This window comes from Carassius carassius, chromosome 17 (genome assembly GCF_963082965.1).
Source record: "Carassius carassius chromosome 17, fCarCar2.1, whole genome shotgun sequence".
Taxonomy (NCBI): Eukaryota; Metazoa; Chordata; class Actinopteri; order Cypriniformes; family Cyprinidae; genus Carassius; species Carassius carassius.
Genome location: NC_081771.1, coordinates 20,311,602 through 20,338,270, shown reverse-complemented (window position 1 = coordinate 20,338,270; position 26,669 = coordinate 20,311,602). Strand labels below are relative to the sequence as shown.

Genomic DNA, 26,669 nt, shown 5'->3' with positions numbered 1-26,669 from the left:
AGTTACTACAACAAGGACGCATATGATAAATGAGGACGCCAACGTCCATATCATGACGTCATTTTACTGTCCTTCCTTGCATTCCATTGTAGTAGGTGCACGGAGAAAGTTGCGTTGGAGAATCAAACATCCTCCTATCAGTTTTCACATTCAACTTTTCAATCTTTTTCTAATCGAGGTGCCTCCTCCAGACAGATAAAGACATTTGACTATTTCATTTGAGTAACAATGACATTCACTTTAAAAGATAGGGGGAAAAAAGTACAGACACGCAAAAAAACAAAAAAACTAAACATACATTGCAAGTTTTGTATGATTGTAGAATTTGTTCTTCCCTTCATTCTGATTTTTTTTTTTTGCACTCAAGTTTCTGGACCAGAGATGGACGACAAACAAATGCATTTTTTTTTGAATACCAGTAAGGTAAAAAAACTAAGGAAAAAAAGTTAAAAGTTGCCATAAGAAGGTATTTTTTTTTTTTTTTTTTTAACTATACACTCCATTATCTGATTTATTGGCTTCACAGAAGGAGCATAACTCTGTAATAAGTGCTATGATAATACCCCTTTAGGAAGAGACATAGAAAACGTAGATGTCTTTTATGTTTGTACCAAATGCAAAGGTCTCTTATTCTGTACTGCATTAAGAGAAACCCATTGTATTTGGTATTGTGCCTGACTCCCTTGCCATGTGTCTCCGCTCTGGATTCCGTTTCTGTTTGGTGAAGAAGTGGCTGGGAGACTGTGAGATCCAACACATGCCGAGTTTAAAACTGCATGGAGTGATGTCAAACACAATTAACGGTTTCTCCTTTCCACACAAATACCGATCAGCCAGCAAGACAGACGGACAGAGGCAAGATGGGAAAATGAGTTCAAAGGTTAAATTCTTCAAAAATCTTCGAGAGAAAAAAAAGGAGTCTTAAGTTTCAGTAAGCTTCAGTGTGGACGGAAGAAAGGGTCTCTGGCTTCTATTGCACAATGCATCAGAATGAGTTTCTTTTCTTGGTAGTATCTCAATAAAAACGGCCAACCAGATACTTCACATAGTAACTGAATAACTTCTGATTGGTTCAGCACTGAAGTCCATAAGGTATACTTAAAAAGCCTCCACTGAGAGTGTTTTTAACAGTGGTTATGTTCTCGCACACAGATGCTTGGTCAAGTTCCAGCAGACACACTGACATCCATTCATCTACATCAAAGCTTAACATTCAGCTTATTATTATTATTTTTTAAACCATACACATATTTTTGTAAAAACAAACTGGCATGAGTAAATAGAAATCAAAGAGCAGTGTAGCTCCCTTTTGTAAAACTAAAAGAATTAAAGAAAAAAGATCATTGGTGATTAGTCATGCTGACAGGCCACTGCTAGGAGTGTTCTTCTAATTTGCTCTGGCCTATTCGCTGGCTCAGAAACAGAACTGTGCAAGATACAAAGTTTTTTTTTTTTGTTTTTTTTTTGTTGGTTTTATAAAATTAATGTTTCAAGGAGGACTTGGAGAGAGAGCACTTACGGCTAATATAAGTTCTGAAGAAACTATGCAAAATTGAAAACCAAAAAAGTACCAGGATCATTCCAATCATCAGAACTGTCGTTATAGGGAAAGGTGTCATGAGGTCTCACTGTGCCTGGGTCGCTTTCAGATGGCTGCCTCGTTGATGGCTTCTCCTGAACAACACTTCTGAGAAAAAAAAAACCTTTGTTAAAAAAAAAAAAAAAAAACATTAAAAGGCTTCTGCTTCTACTGATTCTTGCTTTCAAAGGTCTTTGAACACTACGAACAAGATCCACGAACACAACAGAGAGTCTGACGTAAAAACCAGAGGACAAATAAACAGCATTGGGAGGTTTTCAGCTTTGTTTCACCCTAAACCTCCATTACAGCTCCACAAAAAATGATTATCGCCACATTGATTTGCTTGGGTTTTGATCCATTAGGTCTTTTGACTTTGTTGGTTTATGATGTCCGATACGTCCTACATGCTCTCTCCGCTCAGCAGGTCTCCCGGGAGCAGAGTGTTAATTGGGATGGGGCTGCCAATTACCCTGGGGTCATCTCCATTTGGGGGAGCCCACAAACTGGAGTACTGTGGCACACCTCCCCACAGCAGGTCGCCTCCGTTTCCACTGCTGCTGTTCCCGGTACTGCAGACTGTCTTGGTACCTCCTCCACCCCCGCTCCAGAGGCCTGTGGGGTGGCTTGCAGCAGGGTTGCACAGCCGGGGTTGATTGGAGCCTGGTGCTTGGCTGGCCTGCCAGCTAGTGGTGGGGGTAAGGGACTGGCCCTGTGCAAAGAAGCGGTTCACATCGTCCTCACCGGCAAACTCTGCCAGGATGGTAGTGTTACCCAGCACACACCTTGAGAGGCAGACAAAACGTTGGAAGGGATTCAAGTATTAAAAAGCTTTCTTGATTGATAACACATGAAATCAGCTTGAAGAGAGAAAGACGACATGATACACATTTATCTACAGGACTTGAATTTAGAAAAAAATGATGAAACAACACATACCTAAAACTATAAACTGTATATAAAAGCTATTCTCAAACATCCTCTTTAGGCTCTGTCCCAAATGGCACATCTCATGTGCACTAGCAGTCTTGTAGACATACAATGCCGGTCATGTACACATGACTGTAAAGTCCGTGATGCCGAAGGGCTCGGCAGCAGACTTCTACCCAACAGTCAAAGAGGCATCATGTCACAAAAGTGTGGACTTAGAGGAAGACCGTGGGTGTTTAGGGTGCCATTTGGGACAAGGCCTCAGAGATGTTTGAAGTAGAAGAGCTTGTAGTCTTACATGTGCAGGGATTTTTGGGCTTTGGCAGTCTCCTCCTTGGAGCTATAACGTACAACAGCATTGCCCTGCGTCAGGTTCAGATGGAAGGTAATGAGAGGGCCGTGCTGCATGCACAGAGTCCGCAGGGTGGAGCCGTCAATCTGATGAACACACAAGTTATTAAATGAATTGTTATTCATATTCAAGTGCTAAGGGGCAGTTCAGAGAGAATGCATTCTTGCATTAATAACAAGGACGGAATGGTAAAAAGAAGCTGCACAGAACGCAAGGGTTTTATCCAAAACAAACATAAAAGCTGGACAACTTTCAAAACACTGTGCTACTTTTAAAATCTGAACAGATTTTAAACACTATAGCCATAAAAGGCTTGCCAAGAAGAAAAACTGGGCGTCATGCAGTATCACACACTACCAGACTTTACACACACATTGAACACAAAGAAATCTGTCTTGTTGCTAGAAGGTGAATGACAAATAAAAATGTTATAAAATCAGCTCAAAAAAAAAATATATATATATGATATCCTCTTACTGGACTGATTTTGAAGTGTAGGAACTCCTATTTTAATGCTAAAAATGATACATAGATGCTGCTGTAAACACATACTCAGAATATGCCAGATTACGGCTTCTTCTGATTGGCCCAATGTTTCGAAATCGATACTGATGAGGTGCGCTGTATGTCAAAACTTCTTTTTGTGCTCGTGTGTAAGATGTTGGAAAAACAGCAAGATATAATGCAGCAGTAAAAAAAAGGGTATTTATAGAAGTGTAGTTTTTAAAAAACCTTTATATTGAAAAAACAATCAGCAGAGTGCAACTAACAAAATAATAGTGCATAATGCTAAATAAAAAAACTCAATACCTGTATAAAAAAAAAGAAAAGAAAAGTGACATACTTATAAATCTCTGTAATTTCATGCTATATGAATCTGAATAAATCATACTAGTTTTCACAGTAATATCAATTGTTTGCTCTATGCACCTGAGGAGTGAGGTTTCTCAGCACCAGCCAGCTGCTTCCTCTGTTGGGACTGTCAGAGCTCCAAGTTCCCCCTTCTATAACAAAAAATAATGAGAGACAGGTTTGGAAAAACATGTTGCAGCTGAGCATATTTTCCACTTAATTCTTGACTTTTGCCCATTTGCAAATCTAAACACACAACTTGAGACAGACAGAGGGAAGTCTGACTGGTCGGCCACACTAGAGCAGAACCTCGTGAGTAACTGGTTTTGCTGCTTTGTACCACACAGGTGTACAAAGGATTTACCTGAGGAGTAAGAGCTGGTCCAGCCCTGGCTGAGGCCAAGAGAGTTTCCTCCCCAGGTGGAGGAGGGCTTGGTGTTGGTCAGGCCTGGAGGGGGGCGTGAGGGAGCACAGGAGTTACGTGTCCCTGGAGAACCCTTCCATAACTCATGAGATAAAGAGGCCTGTGTGTGGGAGATGGGTCCAGGGGACCAGGTAGACTTCATTTCCAAGAGTTTTCCTGAAGAAGGGAAGGGAAGGAGGAAAGAGAGGGACAAATGAATAACAGCTGTAGGCACAGTCACCACCCATCACTGTCTCTAAGGATTGGTAACAGAAACAATATCCCAACAGAAATTTGTTCTGGTTGGGATTATTCAAACTGCCACAATGGGGCAGAGAAAGTCCGTTCTAATGGCTATTTCAAATAAACACTGTTCTTTTAAAATTTCTATTCATCAAAGAATGCTGAAAAATTTGTAATCACAGTTTCCACAAATATATTAAGCAGCACAGCTATTATCTCATTTACTAAGAATTATTTATTGAGCACCAAAACAGCATATTAGAATGATGGGACACTGAAGACTGGAGTAATGGCTGCTGAAAATTCAGCTTTGCCATCACATGAATAAATACAAGTTTAAATATTTTATTTAAAATATTAAAACAGAAAACATTTTGTAGTAATATTTCTCAATTTTACCATTTTAGTGTATTATACATAAATAATAGCAGACTAGGTGAAAAATACTTTTTAATAATTATCACAAAAAATGTTAAAAACAGTATTATCGAAACTGAAAATCAGGGAAACTGTGTGACTGATACATTTGATTTAACAGAATGTTACAAGGAATAGCGTGTTCAGCTTTCCATATGTGATCAACATTTATTTTTTTAATTTTGTAAACTTTTATTATAATAAAATTATAAATGTCTGCTCATATAACATACTGCAACTTCCCTCAGCAGGTCTTTTAAACATTAAAATATTCACTATATATATCTACATATTTACATATATGGATACATACATACATAAGCTTAAGGTTAGTTTATTGATTCTGACAAGGATCCAAATTTAAAACAGCAAAAACTATAACAGAACAAGGGCAAATGTGGGTTTTAGGAGAACACAGACTTGTTGAGGGCCTGTCTAGGTGTAAGGATAAATAAGGGTAAGTAGGTCTAGTGTGGGACAGGGCCATTTAGGATTTAGGGCTGTACCTGGACTGTTAGCATCCCTCTCGTTCTGAGGGGACAGACTGAATGAGTTACAGGCACTGACTGACCATTCACTCGAAGAAGACACAGTCCCAAACGGAGATGGGGACAAGGCTATTGTGGCCATTTGTCCCAAGTGGATAGCAAAAGGGGCGTGAAGAAACAGTACAAAACATTTATTGTGTAATGATCCTTAAAATAGTGATTTCTGTTATAGCTTTAAAGTTGACAGTCAATGTTCATTTAGAAGTAAATATTTCAGAACTTTTAAGTAACAAGTTCTGTTGGTCTGTTACATGTTTCATATGCTATTAATCATCCTTACCCCCAGTCCTGTCACGTAACAGGTAGCGATTCACATCCTGTATGTTAGTGTTAATGGTGGGGCCACTTGGAACACTTCCCGGGGTCATGTTGGGGTCATTCTCAGGGTCAATGTTCTGCAGACCTTTCCATGGCACCCCAGGGCAGAATTCTGAGATAACATAAGAACATAATTGGTTGTTCAGCATCAAGACTCAAAGTATGTAACGGGTTGGCAACCTTTTGGTCATGAAGTTCCGTCTTTAATTTTTTTCTGGGAAAATCACTGTGCCATCTCAGACGCATAATAAAAAAATATATATTACTGTGATCAGTGGGGATAATGTGCAAGTGAAGCTTACCAGGAGGCCAGTTGATATTGGAGTTATTAGACATTTTCTCATTGTGACTTTTGCCTTGTGTCCAGCTCTCTGGAGACACCAAGGTGCTGGTGGGGGATTCGGAGCTTGACATCAAATTGTATGGGCTGAAGGAATCTTCCATGGTGCTCTTTCCGACAGGAACATGGGACTGAGCAGAAGAGATTGAACCTGAAACAAAAGAACGGTCTCTTAAATCTCTCTATTCACAGGGGGTTTTACTCAAAACATAATTTAATAAAACATTTAGAGACTAAGCAACATCATTTAATAAAACATTTAGAGACGAAGCAAGGCATATATTTTAATGCCCAATATCTGAACTACTATTTTGCTTTTCTAAAAAAAAAAATCCATCTTCAAAGATACAATCTGCATAATAAATTTCAAGATTACAGGCTTGAGCTTTTGTCCTCAGATGAACTCACTCCAGTAAACTGCAGCGGCTTGGCTGGTAGTACTGTTCAGGCCAAGTTTACGGAGAACAAATGCCAAGAAAGGATAATACTTTAAAAGGCCCTGCTGACTCAGAGCAAAAATAACTCTGGAATGTCTGCAAGCACTTAATCTGAAAGGGTGTTTTGTCTGTCCTTTTGAAATACACAAATCTCAGGAACAGAAATTGTGACTCGGTGTCTGGAGTTTGGTGTTTGATTAAATATATTGCTGTGTTTTCATTGAGTTGAATGTTGTTTGTGGAAGCAGAAGTATTTTAAAGCAGTGGCATGCACAGACTTCCGGAGCAGCAGGAGCTAAGCAACACTGCTAGGGCACAATGGGGGGAGGGGGATGCCCCCCTTAATAGAAATCGTGGTCCGGGGACACATAGACCGGACCAAAAGGGCACTTTAGCGTCCCCCTTCCCAGTGGATGCCACGGTTTTAAAGGATGTTAGAGCTTAAGGCTATCAAATGATGGTCTTGACATTATAAATTAGATACATTTATGTAGTCACAGCACAAAATAAAGCCCATAATATGTCTGGAGCAATGAATAAATTAATACCATGCTTATTGAGGTTTGCTTCCAAGTGCTGAGCGCTAGCTGACAGGGAATCTATGGAGTTTGAATGAGTCCACTGCGAGAGCCGGGATTGAGACTGAGGGGGGTCTTTGAGAGATAGACTTCTCACCTCCATACAGTTTACATTCATGTTCGGGTTCAAACCAGCTACAGAGGGGAGACAAAGAGACAAGGAGATTAATGCACATTCACACACATAAACACAAGGGGGAAAACATTTCATGATCTAAATAACTAAAAAACTATAAATAAATTATACAAATGTATGCATTTAGAAGATGCTTTTATCCAAAGCAACTTACAGTGCATTCAGGCTAAAACATTTTGTGCTGCTAACGCAATGCTCTACCACTTGAGCCTAATACATTATTCCTTTATAACAATATTTGTGCCGAAAACCCCCAATGAAACCCCAAATGAAGAAAACTGAAAGGCAGTAGATTGTTATGGCAAACAACAACAACAACAACAAAATTGATAGCAAAAATACATTTCAAAAATGTAAAAAATAATGTTTTAATCAAACTAAAGCAATGTTTTAAACTGACAGTCATACTATTATTACAAATGATACAGAACTCAGCTACTATATAAAACTTACACTTTGTGTTAAGATGTGCTTGATAGTGTGTAATTATACAAATAATTACTGAGTAATATCAATTAACAACTTGGACTTACTATGAGGTTAGGATTTGTATTATTGTTAGCTGTTTGTAATTCTGCAAAATTCACTGGTATTACTACAGTAAGTACATGGAACATGCATAACATGGACATTGTAAAATAAAGTGACAAGTGCGCGCGCACACACACACACACACACACAGACACACACACACACACACACAAGAGTGTGTGCACATGGGGCTTGTTCTCTTACAGAGTGTATAAGGGCTGAAGGAGTTTGGAGAAGTCTGCTGCTCTTTGGTCTGCAGGTCTGAGACGGAGAGGCATGAAGTGTGAGGATGACCTGTGAAAGTATCCAAGCTTGCCTTGCCAAGATGTGGGTGCAGGCCAGTGTGAGAGGAAGGTGGAGGCTGCTGCTGTTTCATAAGCAGGGCCTGGGCCAGCTGACGCTGGTGCTGCTGGATCTGCTGCTGCATGTTTGTGATTGTACGTGCAACCTGTGTGAGAGGATGACGGTGATTATCTTTTTCACTGTATATGGAACATTATTTGTTATGGTCATCAAAAGATAACTATAAGCTAATATTTTAGGACTAGAATTACTGTAAGTGTCTAAATACCAGGGCCAGTAAAATAAATGTCATACTTGCTGCTCTTGTTGTTTGATGGGACCAGAGACATTACGCTGAGCCTGCATCATTTGCTGCTGAATTTGCAAACGCTGATAAGCCTAAGAGAAAGGGAAAAAGAAACAATTTGAGAAAGAGAGGAAATTACAGAGAAATAGAAAGAAGTAGAAAAAGAGATAGAAAGGTGATGGGGTCATTATCAAGACAGAAAGCACTAGAATCTCACTTCCTGCAGACAGGCCAGTGGGTAGACGACAATCATTGGTATTCATGTGGAAACATCAGAGCAGGAGAGTGAACTGTGACTCACCACCTGCAGTTGTTGTAGTTGGTACAGCAGGGTCATTTGTTGAGGATTTATTGGTGAGGTTAAAAGTGCAGGATTAAGTCCAATGTTTTTTGCCGCAAACTGTAAGAGCTGTGCTTGAACCTAAAGAGGAAAAAAAAAACTGTTTGTGCAAAGCCTGATGATCCATGTCATCCACCATGATTTGAAAATGTTCTAAAGAGAATCTTGTGTGTTTTAGTGGAAGCAAGGAAATCTGACTTCCTGATGAAAATGAACAAATTTTAATTTCTGAGCAAACCACCCCTTTAATTGAAGGGTCATGAAACCCCAGACTAATTTTTCTGAGATTTTAGCAGAGGTTTTTGTGTTGCACATCATGGAAGAAAAATGTTATCATCCGATAATATTAACTGTTGGATAAAACGGGTTAATTTTAAGCTTTTTGCGCTATTTTCATCTTCCAGGTTTAAAATCTACATTGTGTTGACGTCACAGACTATAGTACATTGATGAAATTAAAAAAAAAAAAAAAAAGTGACGTGACATTCAGCCAAGTATGGTGACCCATACTCAGAATTCGTGCTCTGCATTTAACCCATCCGAAGTGCACACACACAGAGCAGTGAACACACACACACACTGTGAACACACACCTGGAGCAGTGGGCAGCCATTTATGCTGCGGCGCCCGGGGAGCAGTTGGGGGTTCGATGCCTTGCTCAAGGGCACCTAAGTCATGGTATTGAAGGTGGAGAGAGAACTGTACATGCACTCCCCACACCTACAATTCCTGTCCGCCCGAGACTCAAACTCACAACCTTTCGATTGCCAGTCCGAGTCGCTTACCGTTAGGCCACGACTTCCCCCGACTTCCCCATATCAGTGTCTTTTCAATTATTCATGAGACATCGTGTTCTTATCCTAATAGAAGACGCTTCTCTTAATTATTCACAACAGCCAGGGATGGGCAGTATTTCAAATACATGTATTTGAAAAACAGAATACTATTTTGTATTTAAATAACTTTGAAAAAAAAAAAAGGAAATCTAATATATTTGGCATTTAAACAATTAATCTGAGTATTTTTTAATTTTCTAAATACATAAGGTATCAACCTACTTATTAGACTGCTGATTTCCTGCAGGGATGGGCAGCATTTGAAATACATGTATTTTAAAAACAGTTTTGTATTTAAATATCTTTGGAAAAAGTCAAATGTATTTTGTATTTAAATAAATTTAATCTTAATAAATTTTTTTTGTATTTAGTATGTTTGTATTCTTGAATTCAAAAATATTCAAAAATACTGGAGAGGTTTTTTTCGGCCGGCTCCTCCTCCTTAGACTTGACACACACAAAGGTTGCCAGATTGACGACAAAAACAGGAACGAGTGCACTTGATGATTAATGAAATGAAATACATGGTGTTTTCCACCAACTATTGGAATACAACTATACAAAATACGATTGGGTAAACTGGCAGTAGGGTGGGATTCACAAACCAAGACAGAGACTGACATTCCGGGCCGGAGCACACATTTTCAAAGGAGAATAACTGACTGTAGCATTGTTTTTCAGATACACAAAAATATGTTAACTTAGCATGTTTCTTAAATATCTGCAAACATATTATGGTATTTTTATGCTTTAACAGAGTCAAAAACTTACATACAGGACCTTAACTGTTTGGTTACCCAAATGGTTTGAAATATCTTCTTTTATTTATAAGTTGAGGGTGAGTAAATAATGACAAAACTTTAATTTTTGAGTGAAATATCTCTTCAAGTAACAGCCCTATAGTGTATTATTCTTCTTCTGGTGATTGAGTTTGGGTTCTTTGCCACTATTGCCTTCTGGCTTGATTTATTGGGGCCTGAAAGACACTTAATCTTCAGTAATTTATCAATATGACCACAGTGACTGACACAGTCAGATGAAAACAGCTCTGTGAAGCTGCTTTGACACAAATGGTACTGTATAAAGCACTACAGAAATAAAGGTGACTTGACTATTCTGACTAGATTATTGACATGAATTTAAGAATTATGAAATTTGAATTTGAAATAATAGATGCAATTTATACCTGAGGGTTGAGAAGCTGAGGCACTTGAGCACGTAGAGTAGGCTGGGCGGAGCTAAGAGGTGGCACTGGTGGTTGAGGGGGCGGGGCCTGCTGTTGCATGACCCGAGTTTGTGCTGCTCCGTTAGTGCCAAACATTCCATTCTGCATCTAGAAAAAAAAGAGATTGGGGGTATGGATCAATAAAAATGAAATGCTTTTATATACTCCTAATGGCTGGATGCACTTAACAAGAAAAAATTTCAGCATGAATTGAAATCTCTCTAAAAATGCAGCCTCTTAAAAAAATAGTATGTTCTTTTTAACATTGACCTGAACACAACGTCAAATTCTCCTGCCACTTTCGGATTAAAATAAACCACTAAAATAAATAAATATTAATTTCATATAAATAAATTAATACAAATAAGTTCATTTCACCACTCTAGTCTTAGTGGCTAGTTATATATATTATTAGCAGTAGGACCTTATACCAGACAAAGCAGCTTTACAGCTGCATCTAATTTTAAAACGATTGTGTGCTGTGCATATGTCCTTTCCACAGATTTCACAACACTCACCTGTCTGTTGTTCAAGTTTTGCATGGACAGGCCAGAGGAGACCCCACCCAATCCGTTGCTAGGGAGGCTGCTATTGGCCAATGGGAGCTTGAGGCCAGGAGAAGGCATAAACTGTGAGGTTGAAGCATCATCTGACAGCCTACCATCCTGAGATACCAGAAAATATGTTGCAAAAATTAGTCGTAAAATTCAACTAGATCAAATTTTCTCTACTCCAGCCTAGAAAATTTCTTGGGACTTCTTCAAAACAAACAAAAAACTATACCTTGTCTAGGAAGGGGGCACGATCCAGTGAGGGGTCTTTGGAGAGGTTTGTGGGTCGGCACACAATGGGTTTATTCATCCCATTACTGTAGTCTGACATGCCCATCCCCCGTTTGTCCAGTTCAGTTTTCTTCTCCAACAAAGCACCTGAAAAAACAGCAAGTACATAATCAGTATTTTAGACAAAGATCATATGACACGTGTCTGCTGTTATGAGTTAACATCAAAGTTTACTACGTACTCATGGCCTGATCCAGATTCATATTGTTGCTCTTTAGGGCTTCTTCTGCAGGATCCTTCTGTATCAGGTAAAAGAAAAAGAATTTTTATGCTAAAAAAATATTTATTTTACATATCTTGTTAATGATAAAAGAGTAAATGTTTATTGATTCAACATACTGGAAAACCCATATCTGTAAGCTGCTTGATAAGTCTGGTCATAATCCAAACATCATCCTGCCTGTTGAAGACCTTGCCCTGTAAAGAACAAACAATATTAATTTTACTTATGTATATATATATATATGTATATATATATATATATATATATATATATATATATATATATGTATATATATATATATATGTATATATATATATATGTATATATATATATATATGTATATATATATATATATATATATATATATATATATATATATATATATATATATAGTTTACATAAACAGCTTCTTAACCACACAATAAGCATGTGACATGACATTACACAACAGAGCACTCATGGCTTTAAATGGCTTACCCTTTGTGGGCCCTTCTTGGATTGACTCCAGGAGTTACACGAGGTATCTTGGGATGTAGGACTATTCCACATGTCACCATCATCAGCATCCCATTGGCTAGTGTTCATGCCAAGCTCTTCCCCTCCTGATCCCCATCCATCTTGCATAGATTTTGGACCTGGCAAAACACCAATAGACAAGACTGCTCATAATCAGGGCTGTAACCAGCATTTTATTACCATACATTTTATTAGAGCCCGATCGATTTATTGTTTTGCTAATTTTATTGGCCGATATGAGACTGTCGCAGATATATCTGCATTGGAGTATATCCCACAGATATGCTACCAATATTAATTTTTTTATAGAACATATAATGCAGATAAAATGCTTGTAAATGCTGTAATTACTTAGTCCAGCAGAGAGCTCTCCATTGTTTACTACTGACGACCAAGGTCAATGTAGTGACACCAGTCACGCGTTTCAACCATAATTTTACAAAGATAGGAGAAAACTTTTTAAGTTCAAAGAAAAAAAAAATTTATTCAACAATTTCTTCTCTTCCTGGACAGTCCTCCGCCATTATCAACATATGTGTGGTGCTGCTGACGTAGAACACACATGCACGTCACCTTGTTCACAAGCAGAGGAAAGCAATGCGCTTGTCAAGTCAAGTCACCTTTATTTATATAGCACTTTAAACAAAATACATTGCGTCAAAGCAACTGAACAACATTCATTAGTAAAACAGTGTCAATAATGCAAAATGACAGTTAAAGGCAGTTCATCATTGAATTAAGTGATATCATCTCTGTTAAGTTTAAATAGTGTCTGTGCATTTATTTGCAATCAAGTCAACGATATCGCTGTAGATGAAGTGACCCAAACTAAGCAAGCCAGAGGCGACAGCGGCAAGGAACCAAAACTCCATCAGTGACAGAATGGAGAAAAAAACCTTGGGAGAAACCAGGCTCAGTAGGGGGGCCAGTTCTCCTCTGACCAGACAAAACCAGCAATTCAATTCCAGGCTGCAGAAAAGTCAGATTGTGTCGATAATTGCATGGGAGGACTGTCCCCAAAAGAGAAGAAATCATCAAATAAAAGTCGTTATTTATTTATTTTTTTGAGCACAAAAAGTATTCTCGTAGCTTTGTAAAATTACAGTTGAACCAGTGATGTCACATTAACCATTTACTTACTACATTTCTGTGCCTTGATCATGGTAGGACCCTAGCTGTCTATGGGAGGATCGGAGAGCTCTTGGATTTCATCAGACATCTCTTAAATTGTGTTCCGAAGACGTACAAAACTCTAACAGGTGTGGATCGACACGAGGGTAAGTATTGACAGAATTTTCATTTTTAGGTGAACTATATATATAACTATATATATATATACCTATTATGTTCCTTTTTTTTTCAAGATGTTATATAAGTCTCACATGTCCCAAGAATGTGTCTGTAAAGTTTCAGCTCAACATACCCCACAGATCATTTATTATAGAATAAAAAAAGCCTATTTTGAGTGCAAGCAGAACCACGCTTTTTCTGTGCATGACTTTTTAGATGCAAATAAGCTGCTTCTACTATCACCTTTTCCAGAATCGGCTAGCCTTTACAGCTCAAAACTCAAAAAAAAACTATGCCAAAAAGCATCGGTTTGGTTTTTAATTATGTCTATTGCACTGAATTAATGCATTTTAAATCCATATCAGTTTAAACTTCTGCACACACAGACTTTCACATGGCATGTGAGTACTAAACTAAGTTCTCTTTCACACACGTTTATGTAAAAAAAAAAATGCATAAATTACAAAAACACAGTCAGCTATGTCTGTGAAGTTTGTTCATATTAGATCTGTGTATCATGTGACAGCAGTGTAAAATACAGTACCTATACAATTACTCACAGGTCTGGACTGAATTGACTGTGGACTGGGTCTCGGCACTGTGATCGTCTTGCTCTTAGACACTGCTTATGATTTATAGGGATTAAAAAAAAGGGGCAAGCGGATTTTTAGGATTTTAGGGTGGTTGTGTACACACACTGCCAACACACATTTATGTTCAAACAACATGTATAAGTTAATTTCTGTGGCACCAGAGTGACCAAATGAAATTGCAAACATAATGACAGTTTTCAAACAAGCTTCTCAAATACTGCCCCATTCTGTTACTGGTTGGAAAAACATATAGCCCTGGTCCAAACCCACGTCACTGGTTGTGTCAGTGCTTGTCAGGCTGGTTGAGATGTTTAAGCAAACAGAGCAATTTTTTTAAATGCCAGAGAGCCACAGAATTTATATTTTATAATACAAATAACTTAAAGTTGTCTCAGCATGTAACATGGTATAGCATAAAGTATTTAGCAGAAAAAACAAAAACTTCAAATTTGAAGTGAATTAATGCAATCTGTACTTGATTTATGCAACCACCAGTGTAGTTTAAACTTGTTTGACAGATGGCGGAAGTGATAGAAAAGTGTTTATTATGTTTGAAAAATTGATATTTATCTCACAAAAATGCATAGATTCATTACAGCAGGCCTTTATTCACCACCCAGAACCGTGTGAGGGATGTTTTATTATGGATGTGCACACTTTATTTCATGTCTTCTTAACTGTTGACAACCAACACCCGCTTAGCCCCATTGAAAGGCTTGGAGGGGCTAGGACTATTTTTAGTTAAACTCAGGCTAATTAAAATTTTTGGGTGAACTAACCCTTTAAGTATCAACAATTTCTTAGTTTCCAAACTTCCATTATAGCGAGTGCTTTAATATGAAAAGGTTCCTTTATTTCATTACCTTCCTGACAGGAGCCGGATCCAGCAGGTGCATTTCCTCTGCCATAAGGTCCACTGGAGTCATGGCCACCTTCACCCCATCCCCCACAGCCCCTGGAGTGCTGGCCCCAAGTTGAAGTTCCATTGTCCACAGAAGAGTTAGAATTGGCTGGCTCGCCCCATGAAGAGGGTTCGGAGTTTGGCTGTACATTACTAGGCTCTCCCCAGCCTGGTAATTAAAATACAAAAAATTTAATGTCCAAATAATCAATAAATTATCAAAATAGTATCAAGCAGAACACACATTTAGGCATCCAAACTGATGGATGTTTTTTTTTAGTGGACAACAGAGATTGCACTAACCTTGACTTCAACAATCTAAGCATATTTTACTAATATTTGCCAGATGTACAGAATAATAACATTATCTAAAATTAAGATACAATATTTGCATTCTCTTACCTGGGTTCACCCCGGGCATTCTGTTGAGAGGAGATTCACCTTGATTGGGTGAACCATTGTTGTTGCTACCACTGACATGGTTCTGAGTGGGACCTTGGCTGTGGTGTTGGTGAGGCTTGCTATTGTTGTTTGGCCCAGTGAGGCTATTATTGTTGCCACTGTTGCTGGTTCCTGGATTATTTTGAGAGTTATTCCTGTCCCACATGTTTACACTCTTGCTGTACGCACTGGGGTCCCCCCAGGTGGAGGTCCCATCATCAATTTCCATTTTGCGACGAATAGAAGAAGGAGATGGTTCTTCCCAGCCGGTGGCCTCATCCCCCAGCTCCTGTCGCCCTCCTGATGCCCAGCCAGAGTTGCTCTGTTTCACAGAATTTGGGCTTCCCCATGATCCTATTCCTCCAGCTCCACCGTTGCCACATGTGGATTCCTGAAGTTTTCCACCCCAACCTTGGGCTGAACCATTGGAATGTTGAGCATCACCCCAACTACCACCCTGTGCTGGTGCTGCTTTACCCCATCCTCTCTGTGTTTCTTTCCAGTTTCTGTTGTCAGGATCCCAGCAGGAACTTCCAGACCCATTCTTTCGCATTTCTGAAGGGTCACCCCACTCTCCACTATTCCCACTCCCACTACTTCCCCAGCCTGAGGAAGTTTTGGTTCCATCACCCCAACCTTGTGTTTTCTTCTGAGAAGTACCATCATTCCAGCTAGGGGACTTTTCCTCAGCCCAGGATTGGCCATTAGAACCATTGCTATTGGGACCTTCAGCAACAGGATCACCCCAGCTACCCTGGGATCCATTGGGAACCTTTTTATTTGCAGGAGGTTCCCCCCATCCACTGTTATGCTGAGAAGAGGCTGAGACTGATCCTCCCCAGCCTGCATTTGGTATGGCTCTGCAAGATCCCTCGCTCTTGCTTGTCTCCATTCTATGAGGTACACTGAGGTTGGGACTGGCACATCCTGGAGGAGGTGGTACAGGTCCAGATGAAGGTGTGTTGGAGGAAGAACCCCAGACATCAGTCTCTGCACCACTCTTTTTGTCTGGACTTTCTTCCATTTCCCAAACAGTGTGTTGGCGAACTGGAGTCTGTCCCCAGCCTGTGTTGCAGAGGACACGTGGGTCCAAGTCCTGTCTTGGGAGCAAAGGGGCTAAATCATCACTTGAGGACCTTTCTCTTCTTCGTGGGTGGCCCTCACTACTGTCCCTGCTGCCCTCACTTGCTGGAGTATCAGGGCCCCAGGAACTCATATGGTCATGGGAAGGACCATCATTCACATCCCATCCTGTACCTTCAGTGCTTGGTTGTTTGCCCCAGTCACCCCAGCCTACACCACTGCTACCTCCTCCCTGCCCCCAAGAGGAAACGCCTGCAGAATCCCAGGCTGCATCCTTTGATTCTGCATTTTTGGCATTGCCGTTGCCCCAGAAGGCAGTTCCATCTTCACTGGCAGGCTCAGTAGGTGACTGACTGAGGTTTCCTCTCCAGCTGTTTACTGGACTCATTGGCTCTGGTTTAGTGTTATTTGGTCCATCACTTGTAAGGTTAGGAGGTTTCATGTTGAAAGATACATTTGTGGGTGACTGATGCTGTTCTGGGACATCCGGGTTGCCCCATGCACAGTCACCTACCAGGTTTCCAATTTCCATTGAACCAATGCTACCATTTCCATTGGTGCCATGAGGTGGTGCCACTCCTCCTTGGCCACACATACTGAGCGAAAGTGGATTTGAGCAAACCATGCTACTAGGGCCCCCAGGACCCTCATGTCCAAGTGCTGGCCAAGCAGCAGGGTTAGCACTGGGATTTAAGTTAAGATTAGAGGCACCCCAGTTGGACTGCCCTCTACTGCCCATGGACAAGTCAATCTTTCCCTCTGAGACCCAGCCCCTGGTAGGGCCACTTTGACTAGAGACCATACTAGAAGAGAGATTAATGCTGGCTTTGCTAAATGGGTAATGACCCTGCTGGCTAGCTCCTGTAGCCATAATAGTGCTGCTACTGTTGCTGACGACCTGTGATGTGCGTTCAGTGTTCAAGGTGCATTCTGGTGTCTGTTGGCTGTTGCCGTATCTATTGGAAGGCCAAGTGTCGGTGTCGTTACAGTTAATAATCACTTTATCACGGTTGCTGCTGTTGCTTCTGCTGATTGGGATGCTCCAAAGACAATTCTCATGCTGGGCTCCCAGTCCACTTTGATGAGGAAGTCCTGTAAAATAAATAAACAGGGTGGATGTTATTGTAGCAAAAAGAGATAAAAAACTATATATATATATATATATATATATATATATATATATATATATATATACACACATGATGCCATTTATCTTAAACTAAAACCAAGGAATATATATATATATATATATATATATATATAATTTATTTATTTATTTAAGTGGTGGGCATAGATTATTTTTTTTAATCTAGATTAATCTCACAGTGATCTTGAAATTAGATGTGAAATTAGTTGAAATTAAAATGGCTCATTCGAATTCTACCGAAGACAAACTAGGTGGTGCATTAGAAAAGGGGCTCATCTCCTGTTTCCAAAATGCATCACAAAGTGTTGAAAAAGCTGTAAACTAATTCCACATTGCACAAGGTGCAAACAAACTTATGCCTGTTTCACACATACTCCGTCTGCAGTGCGTATGCGTTGCATATTTTTTTATGCACCCATGTTAACGGTTTCCAGTTGCGATCCAGGAGCGTTGCGTCTGCAGGAGTGCAGCGATCGTTTACGTACCGAGTAGCGAACTGCAAACGCGTCCTGTGTGAAAGCACATCGAGTCCGTGCTGCACCATACGTAATGCACACGGACTGCATACGCACTGCAGACAGAGTATGTGTGAAACAGGCGTGAGCAGGGCCGTAGCTGGGGTCAGCGGGGCCCCAGTGAAGGTTGTACCAGTGGGAACTGTTTGAAATTGTTTAATTTGTATGTTCGTTTATTTTTATTTATTTGTGCTATTTACACAATGTTTAAGTTTTTTTCAAGTTTGTAGGTGTCAAGGTACAGAAACCAAATAATTAAATGTAAAATAGCACTGGATATTCTTCAATGCAAAAATGAAATATACAATCAAACCTACATTTATTCAGACACCTTCAACATTTCTCACATTATTACAGTTTTGCTATATATATCAAAAAGTATATCTAGTGTCTGAATAATTTTTGGTTTGACTGTTAAAACTACAAAGTAATTCAGTCAAGATCAGTGAGTGATTTTCATTTTCATTTTCTTGGATTAACATTACAGCAGCTAGTAGCTAAATTAGGCGCTGTCACTTTAAGAGACGATGAACGCATCCAATATAATACACATCCCATTTTTTTCCTCAACTGTTTACTTTCACTTAAGAAATAGCTAACAGTTTTTTCGAGCATAATTTCCAAGGTGGATATTTTGACATATTTTGTATATATTTGTCGGCACAAGAGCAAAAATAAGCAAATTCGATGTTCAAGTGTTTTGAGACGCCTTTCTCTGCGTGAGCCCTGAACACCAGAACACTGCGAGTAAATTCAGTAATTGGGCTTTCACATCTTTTTGTTTGTTCAAACTGCGATTTGTATTTGTTCGTTCAGGTGCAGGAGGGACTTGGAGGAGAACTTCGCAGAAGAGAGCTCGGTTCAGCGGCTCCCGATCTCTCTCGTGCGCAGCGAACACAGCGCGCGAGTAACCAGCTACTCTGTTCAGCTTTTCCGCGTCTTGTTTTTGGATGCTTTAAATGTTTAAATCGACAAGCGGTAAGGCTTAAAAACACGTGAAAAAGATAAGCTTTCGTGACGATGCGCAGCAGTGGCCCGTCAACTGTCCTGAGCATCTTTTTTGGCTGGCCTCAGCCAGTCGGTTATATAAAATATCAAGGTGAAAGTCATCATAACTTGCTTAGTATAGACCCAGCTCCCAACCCAACTTTACGAAAGTCGACACGAAAGCGTATCATTTTCACATGTTATTAAGCCTTGCCACTTGCAAATGTAACCATTCAAAAGACTTTAAAGCATTCAAACACAAGACGCGGAAAAGCTGAGCTGAGTAGCTGGTTACTCGCGCGCTGTGCTCAGTGCGCACGCGGAGAGAGAGCCGCGTCTCACAGACAGCAACACTGAACTGAGCTCTCCTTTGCGAAGTTCTCCTTTAAGTTCCTCCTGCACCTCAACGAACAAAAACAAAATCGCAGTTTAAACAAACAGAAAAGGATATGTAAGAGCCCACTTCAGCACCGCGGTGTTCTGGTGTTCAGGCTCACACAGAGAGAGGCGTCTCAAAACACTTGAACAGCGAATTTGTCTGTTTTTGCTCTTGTACCGACAAATACATAAAAAATATGTGAAAATACCCGTCTTGGATAGTATGTTCAAAAACTGTCAGTTATGTCTTAAGTTAAAGTAAACAGTTGAGAAAAAAATCGTATGTGTATTATATTGGATGCATTCACTGTCTCTTAAAATGACTGCGCCTTATAGGGCTTGGGTGCCGCGTTGCATTCTGGGACGTGGCGGGCATGTTGATGAACAAATAAACAGAACGAACATACAAATTAAACACTTTCAAACAGGGCCCAATGGTACAACCTGAACCGGGGCCCCACAAACCCCAACTACGGCCCTGTTTACAGTACAAACCTTGTAAGTGAACTATGAGGGCAAAAAAACTAAACAGAAACAAAATAATCGTTCATTAATCGTAATCGAGGTAAAATGTTCAATTAATCGAGGTTTTGACTTTAGGCCATAATCGTCCAGCCCAACTAAGAGTGTTGCTTAGAAACAGTACACAGATGTATTATCCACCCCCTTAAAGGGGCATGTGGCAACTAAATGATTCACTGCATAAATCAAATATGGTGCCCATGACTAACCTAATGTTTAGTTAATAACATGTTGTACATTTTTTATCCATTTCCTCGGTGAGTGCCTGCTTAAGCAACCAGTGTATTCTTTGTAAATTAATTTGCTCTTTTACTAGAATGATACTAAGACTTAAAAAAAAAAATTCTGTGTCAGCTCAAATAGATGTGGGGTTTATGATATAGCCAGGCCACAATATTGCCAGTGCCTCATAATGCAGTTCTTCCATCTATACAATTATCCCCTCATTTCGCCACAGCCTTATCATACAAGCTACAGTGCATTTCAACATCAATCATGCAACCACTGCTTAAGTTTTCACTATCAACAAAGTAACAATTTAGCTGAAATGTCATTAGTTTGACTTGGCACCACTGGCACATCTGCAACATTTGAATAATCTGACAACTTAGGTGTAGAGTTTTCACATTTTTGATGGCGATCAGACAATCCAGCGACTTATTCTCCTGTAGCCAGCCGCTCTCAGAGACACCATTTTATCAGAGCTGAAAGGCAGCCAGGAGAACAAGGCTGCTGTCTACAATTCTCTCACCCTCACTTTCATTCCCTTTCTCCTCTTTCTCGTCTTTCTCCTTTCTCCACTTTCTCCTCACACACCTTCCTCTGCTTACTCTAGCTATTAGTCAGATTCTCTCCCTACAGAGGGAAAGCAACCGAAAAAAGGCTGCATGAAAAATTTATCACACATAAGGCGGAGACTTTTCCCTTTCACATTCTTACTTGAGCATCCAGAACAAAACAAAACAAAATAGAAGACACAGGAAGTGGGAGTTTATATACCTAGAAAGTAGCTCCACACTACTAGCCTAAAAAAATAAATCGAGATACAAATTGTGACCATTCGACACCAACATACTTCTGCAACTACTGTCTAAGAGTCTTTATGCAGCAACCTGCCACCACCTGTAGTACCTCTGTCTTGAATGAAACAATAATTTGCTGAACTGCGTTTCTGTTTTTCATCCTGGTGAATGCCCAGAAAGTTTTCAAACTTTGGAAAATAACATCAGACCTTTTGGCATGTTTACCTAACAAATTTAGATTTTCTTCAATTTTGCTTTAATACGGTCTACAATTACAGCTTTCCAGTGCCAGACTTTCTCTAGCCAAAGTTTCAGTGACGTAAAAGACTGTGCTTTTGTCTGAAAATAACTTCCTTTCATACTAATTCTGTTTTCTGGATCAAAGGCCTCACTTCTTCCCAAGAGCGGAATGGCAAACATGTTTTAAAAGCTCATCGGTTATGTTTTCCACTTGTCAAAGTCAGATCACAGTGTTCTTTTAGAAGAGTGCTGAGAGAAAGAAGAAAGAATTAGAAAAAAAAGAGTGAGGAAAAAAAAGGAGAGAGAGCGAGTGAGAGTGAGAGAGACTCAGGCGGGCATCAGCTGGGGAGAGACACTGTGCTAATGAAGCTAGAGGGGGCTGGGCAAGTGAGAAAGGGACCATCTCTAGTTTAGACATGGATGAGATCATATCTGTAACATAACTCAAGCACCACCCTACTAATTTAGCATGTCCACACCTTTAAACCGGTCTCGATGCCTGTTCTATAACAAAACTAAACAAATCTAACTGTATGACTGAAGCATACAGCACTTATATTGACACATTCCACAATTGTGATTTAAACTGTTTAATGAATATATATTTAACATCTCATATTTCTGATGCTTTAAACATTTTAAAACTAAATACCAAAATTGAAATCGCACTGAAAAAGCAGCTCTCGAATCTTGTTCTGCTACCAAGAACTGGAACTCTTTCAGCTGATCCAAAAGAGGAGAGAAGTCAGTTTTCTTTGTATTCACACTGTTCATGGACTGAAAATGGACTTATAACGTTTTGTGTTCACTTTAGTTGTAATATAACAGCTAAAACAGATTTATTTATTTATTAATAACATGCTGTGCTATTGTTTGCACAGTACAACCCTCTCTGGAAGGACATCTTTGAGTTGAGATGTTTTTTGAGTGTCCAGTTACGATACTTACATTTATGCTTTTAGCAGATGCTCTTATCTAAAGAAACTTACATTGTACTCCAGTTAAACATTTGATCAGTTCTTGCTTTTTCTGGGAATCAAACCAATGACCTTGCCATTCCTAGCACCATGCTAATTAATTTACAGTAGATGCCCATTGAAAAGACAAGTCTTTGAATGCAACAAATCTTATGTACAGGTGCATCTCAATAAATTAGAATGTCATGGAAAAGTTAATTCATTTCAGTAATTCAACTCAAATTGTGAAACTTGTGTATTAAATAAATTCAATGCACACAGACTGAAGTAGTTTAAGTCTTTGGTTCATTTAATTGTGATGATTTTGTCTCACATTTAACAAAAACCCACCAATTCACTATTTCAACAAATTAGAACACTTCATAAGACCAATAAAAAAATAAAATTGTGAATTGTTGGCCTTCTGGAAAGTATGTTAATTTACTGTACATGTACTCAATACTTGGTAGGGGCTCCATTTGCTTTAATTACTGCTTCAATTCAGCGTTGCATGGAGGTGATCAGTTTGTGGCACTGCTGAGGTGGTATGGAAGCCCAGGTTTCTTTGACAGTGGCCTTCAGCTCATCTGCAATTTTTTGGTCTCTTGTTTCTCATTTTCCTCTTGACAATACCCCATAGATTCTCTTCTATGGGGTTCAGGTCTGGTGAGTTTGCTGGCCAGTCAAGCACACCAACACCATGGTCATTTAACCAACTTTTGGTGCTTTTGGCAGTGTGGGTAGGTGCTAAATCCTGCTGGAAAATGAAATCAGCATCTTCAAAAAGCTGGTCAGCAGAAGGAAGCATGAAGTGCTCCAAACTTTCTTGGTAAATGGGTGCAGTGACTTTAGTTTTCAAAAAACACAATGGACCAACACCAGCAGATGACATTGCACCCCAAACCATCACAGCCTGTGGAAATTTAACACTGGACTTCAAGCAAAACTAATGAATACTGAAATAAAACTTTTCCACAACATTCTAATTTATTGAGATTCACCTGTGAATGCTCTACAGAAATGTGTATGATAATGGTCTGGTAAAAACAAAACCACATAGAGTTTCTCTAAGGCTGAGTCATTTAATAATTATTATTAAAGGAAACCACTTACTAATCAATTATCAAATAAATGTTGTTCTGCACATCCCAAAATTAAACCTTAAGTTCAAAAGACCATGTCGCAATTTCAAATAAAAAATTAATTGTTCTCTGCTTTTGATGGTGTTTAAATTCCAGAAGCATGCACATCTAAAATATTAATTTAGCAGAAAATCAAATGCATTTGAAACAGTGAAGACGATAATTATTCAAGAGTTGACAAAGCCATATGGTGCCATGAAACAGCCGGTGAGCCGCTGTTCCCAGGGATTCCCCTCTTTCCAAGCTCTGTTCTTACACCTGCCATTAAATTTGGCAGATTGGAGTGAATCGCAAACGCTCTCAGTCATCGACCAGAGGGATGTAGGGGAGGGGCCGAGTAAACAATAATTGCAAAAAACACTAGAGACAGAGTCCCTCAACCATGCCACTCCCATGACCTCAGGCATAGAACAAGACTTAAGAGGTCAATGGCAGGCTTTGTTAGGGCGTAGCAGTGTGGGGGACACAATCCCACCCCGTCTCTAAATCATAGCCACTCTACACTTCTATATCCCAGCTAGGCCATGAGGAGGAATACAATGTCTCTATTAAGACAACAAATGATAAAAAAAGTTAATCTCTATTCACAGACCTGATATTGGTCAAGTGAAAAGACTGTTAAACTAAATATCTTAGTTTCTCCTTCAAAAACAGAACATGATTCTCACCCGTGTGCCGTTTGCTGGTGGGTGTCTCGGGAGGGGAGATGACACCGGACTGAGTGCAAGCAGACGTTGGGTTCAGAGTGCCTGTAGGTAAAGGTTGACCCCTCTTCAGTAGTTGCCTCTGCTCCTGCTGTCGGAAGCGTGGAGGAACCTCTCTGGGCACATATCGGGGACTGGGCTGCTGTAATGGGTGTAACTGATGTTGTAGGGAATTACAAGGGCTACGCTTGCCATTGCTGGTGGTGGCAGCAGAGGGTACAGGCAGGTTCAAGGACAGAATGGGGCTTGAAGGGATGGTGGAATTGGGATTAACAGAGTCTGGCACTGCGAGAGAAGTGGAAATTTAAAGACAAAATCCAAATTTAGATGAATGACTTTATAAAAATAAGTGGCAATATATCAAACTACAATAAAATGCCAATCATCTTACAGTCTTTGTTAATTTTTTTAAGCTGCACCACTAAAGCTTTTTTTTTTTTTAACTGTAACTATACAAACAAGTACATATACATATATATATATATTATGGCTGGTAAGCAATAAAAAAATGTAATTCAATTAATTGCATGATGTGATGATTAATTAATCTAATTAATCGCACATCAAATTTGGAGAAATTCCTCCCAAAAGATAATTTAAAGTCATTGTTGTGTAAAGCATCAAACAGGCATTACAAAAAGTAGGTTCGGCAAGAAATATTTTGTTTGATAAAATGTATTACATATAGCCTACTCTTTTGGACCATGTGAGTTTTGGGTTGGGTGTACAATAACTTTAATTAATAATTTATTTTCTTAGTTTTATTATTATGAAAATATGAAATTATTTCTATAATAAAATGATATTCTAAATAATAAATTAAAACTTCCAGTAGATGGTGGTAAATGTCTTAATGATTAAAGGATTAGTTCACCCAAAAATTTAAATTGCGCCATTAATGACTCACCCTCATGTCGTTCCAAACCCGTAAGACCTCCCATCTTCGGAACACGGTTTAAGATATTTTAGATTTAGTCCGAGAGCTTTCTGACCTTAATCAGTTAAAATCTGAAAATCCAAAATACATTTTGGTTATTATTGGTTTATTTTTGGACCAAAATGTATTTTCGATACTTCAACAAATTCTAACTGACCCTCTGATGTCACATGGACTACTTTGATGATGTTTTTATTACCTTTTTGGACATGGACAGTATACCATACATACATTTTCAATGGAGGGTCAGAAAGCTCTCGGACTAAATCTAAAATATCTTAAACTGTGTTCTGAAGATGAACGGAGGTCTTATGGGTTTGGAACGACATGAGGGTGAGTCATTTTTGGGTGAACTAACCATTTAAGTCATCAAGTCATTTATTCATTTGTTTGATTTGTTCAAATGGCTGATTCATTCAGGAGTGAAGTAAACGGTTCTTTATGAATGGTTCACTGAATCATTAGGCTTGTTCGACTAGAAGCAGGTCATCACCATCAGACCGATCGGTGTGTGACCTCAAAGTACCGCAAGAGATTAGAGAACAGATGACTCCTTGTGCTTTTAAATCGCTCTCACGGTAATTTGATGTCATACACTGATCGGTCTGTGCTGCGCCACTTCAAAGCCAACGCATATGCCAATGGTTCAATGCACCAAATGGTTCACCTAATTTGTTCAAAATGTGGATTAAGAAATGAAATGCCACTGTAGGTTGCTCGGGGATGAACAGTTCTGATTTGTCTTTTCCTTCTGGTTGGCAAAATTGAGCAAAACAGACCACATTGTGTCTATAATAACACAATATTAACTTCTAAATGAACTGTCTTATTTTGGCATTATCCTGATTCACTATGCCTAAATGATTCATTAAAATTTTCAGATTTCAGAAAGTCAGATTTCTAATTTTTTGCCTTTCAATATTATTTTTGTCATTCAATATTGTTTGTCACATCCATGTGCAAAGAATAGTCTGACAACAATATAGCATGTGTGGATGCAGTTGGATGTTACAACAAGTAATGCTGTTTCAACTAGTCAGCTAGCCAGCATTTAACATTTCAAATTCTGAACAGCAACCCTGGTAGACCTTTTGGGGAATCACTCATTCAAAATAAAAAGAATGCTTAAAATCCAGAGAGTCAAAAGGGGAAAAAAAATTCGACCCACAACGTCAGAAATGATTATAAATTACTCAGATCACATGCTTTCTCATATGGGGTTTGCTGGAAAGGTTTTTTTTTTTGTGGTCTAAATTAGCTTTGATAATCTTGACATTAGCTTTCCTAGGCATATTCTTGAAAATTCAAGATACATCCTCTGTTTCATGAACGAATCATTTAGAATTTCAAAGACGCATTTGTTCAATTTAGCAAAATGCTCTAAATAATTTGCTGATGAAACTGACTGATCCAGTACTTAATATTAACTGACCAATTCAATGTTCCAGTTGCACTGGTTAAAGGGATAGTTTCAAACCTGCGCATTTGCACACCAGCCTTTCTCTGTAAAACACCAAATAGTTTTTTTTTTTTTTTTTTTTTTTTGCGTTAGCTGATTTTGTCCATATAGTGAATG

At 39.1% G+C, this 26,669-nt stretch overlaps 1 protein-coding gene across 2 annotated transcripts; it reads right to left on the bottom strand.

Annotated features, from left to right (window-relative positions):
* Nucleotides 1-296: 296 nt before the first annotated feature.
* Nucleotides 297-24,511, bottom strand: LOC132161294 (trinucleotide repeat-containing gene 6C protein-like). 2 transcript variants are annotated; one of them, XM_059571246.1, is made up of 20 exons: nucleotides 24,121-24,511; nucleotides 15,422-17,635; nucleotides 14,982-15,188; nucleotides 12,197-12,354; nucleotides 11,836-11,913; nucleotides 11,678-11,735; nucleotides 11,438-11,583; nucleotides 11,173-11,319; nucleotides 10,616-10,762; nucleotides 8,555-8,674; nucleotides 8,262-8,345; nucleotides 7,869-8,112; nucleotides 6,968-7,132; nucleotides 5,945-6,133; nucleotides 5,605-5,754; nucleotides 5,283-5,393; nucleotides 4,078-4,293; nucleotides 3,792-3,865; nucleotides 2,808-2,947; nucleotides 297-2,364 (listed from the first exon to the last, which is right to left on the bottom strand). In XM_059571246.1, exons 2-20 carry the CDS (start codon nucleotides 17,412-17,414, stop codon nucleotides 1,983-1,985), a joined length of 4,809 nt encoding a protein of 1,602 aa, XP_059427229.1. In that variant the 5' UTR covers nucleotides 17,415-17,635; nucleotides 24,121-24,511; the 3' UTR covers nucleotides 297-1,982. The 2 variants fall into 2 exon arrangements, with proteins under 2 accessions (XP_059427229.1, XP_059427230.1); XM_059571247.1 differs by lacking the exon at nucleotides 5,283-5,393 and having other exon boundaries at nucleotides 24,121-24,507.
* Nucleotides 24,512-26,669: the final 2,158 nt, after the last annotated feature.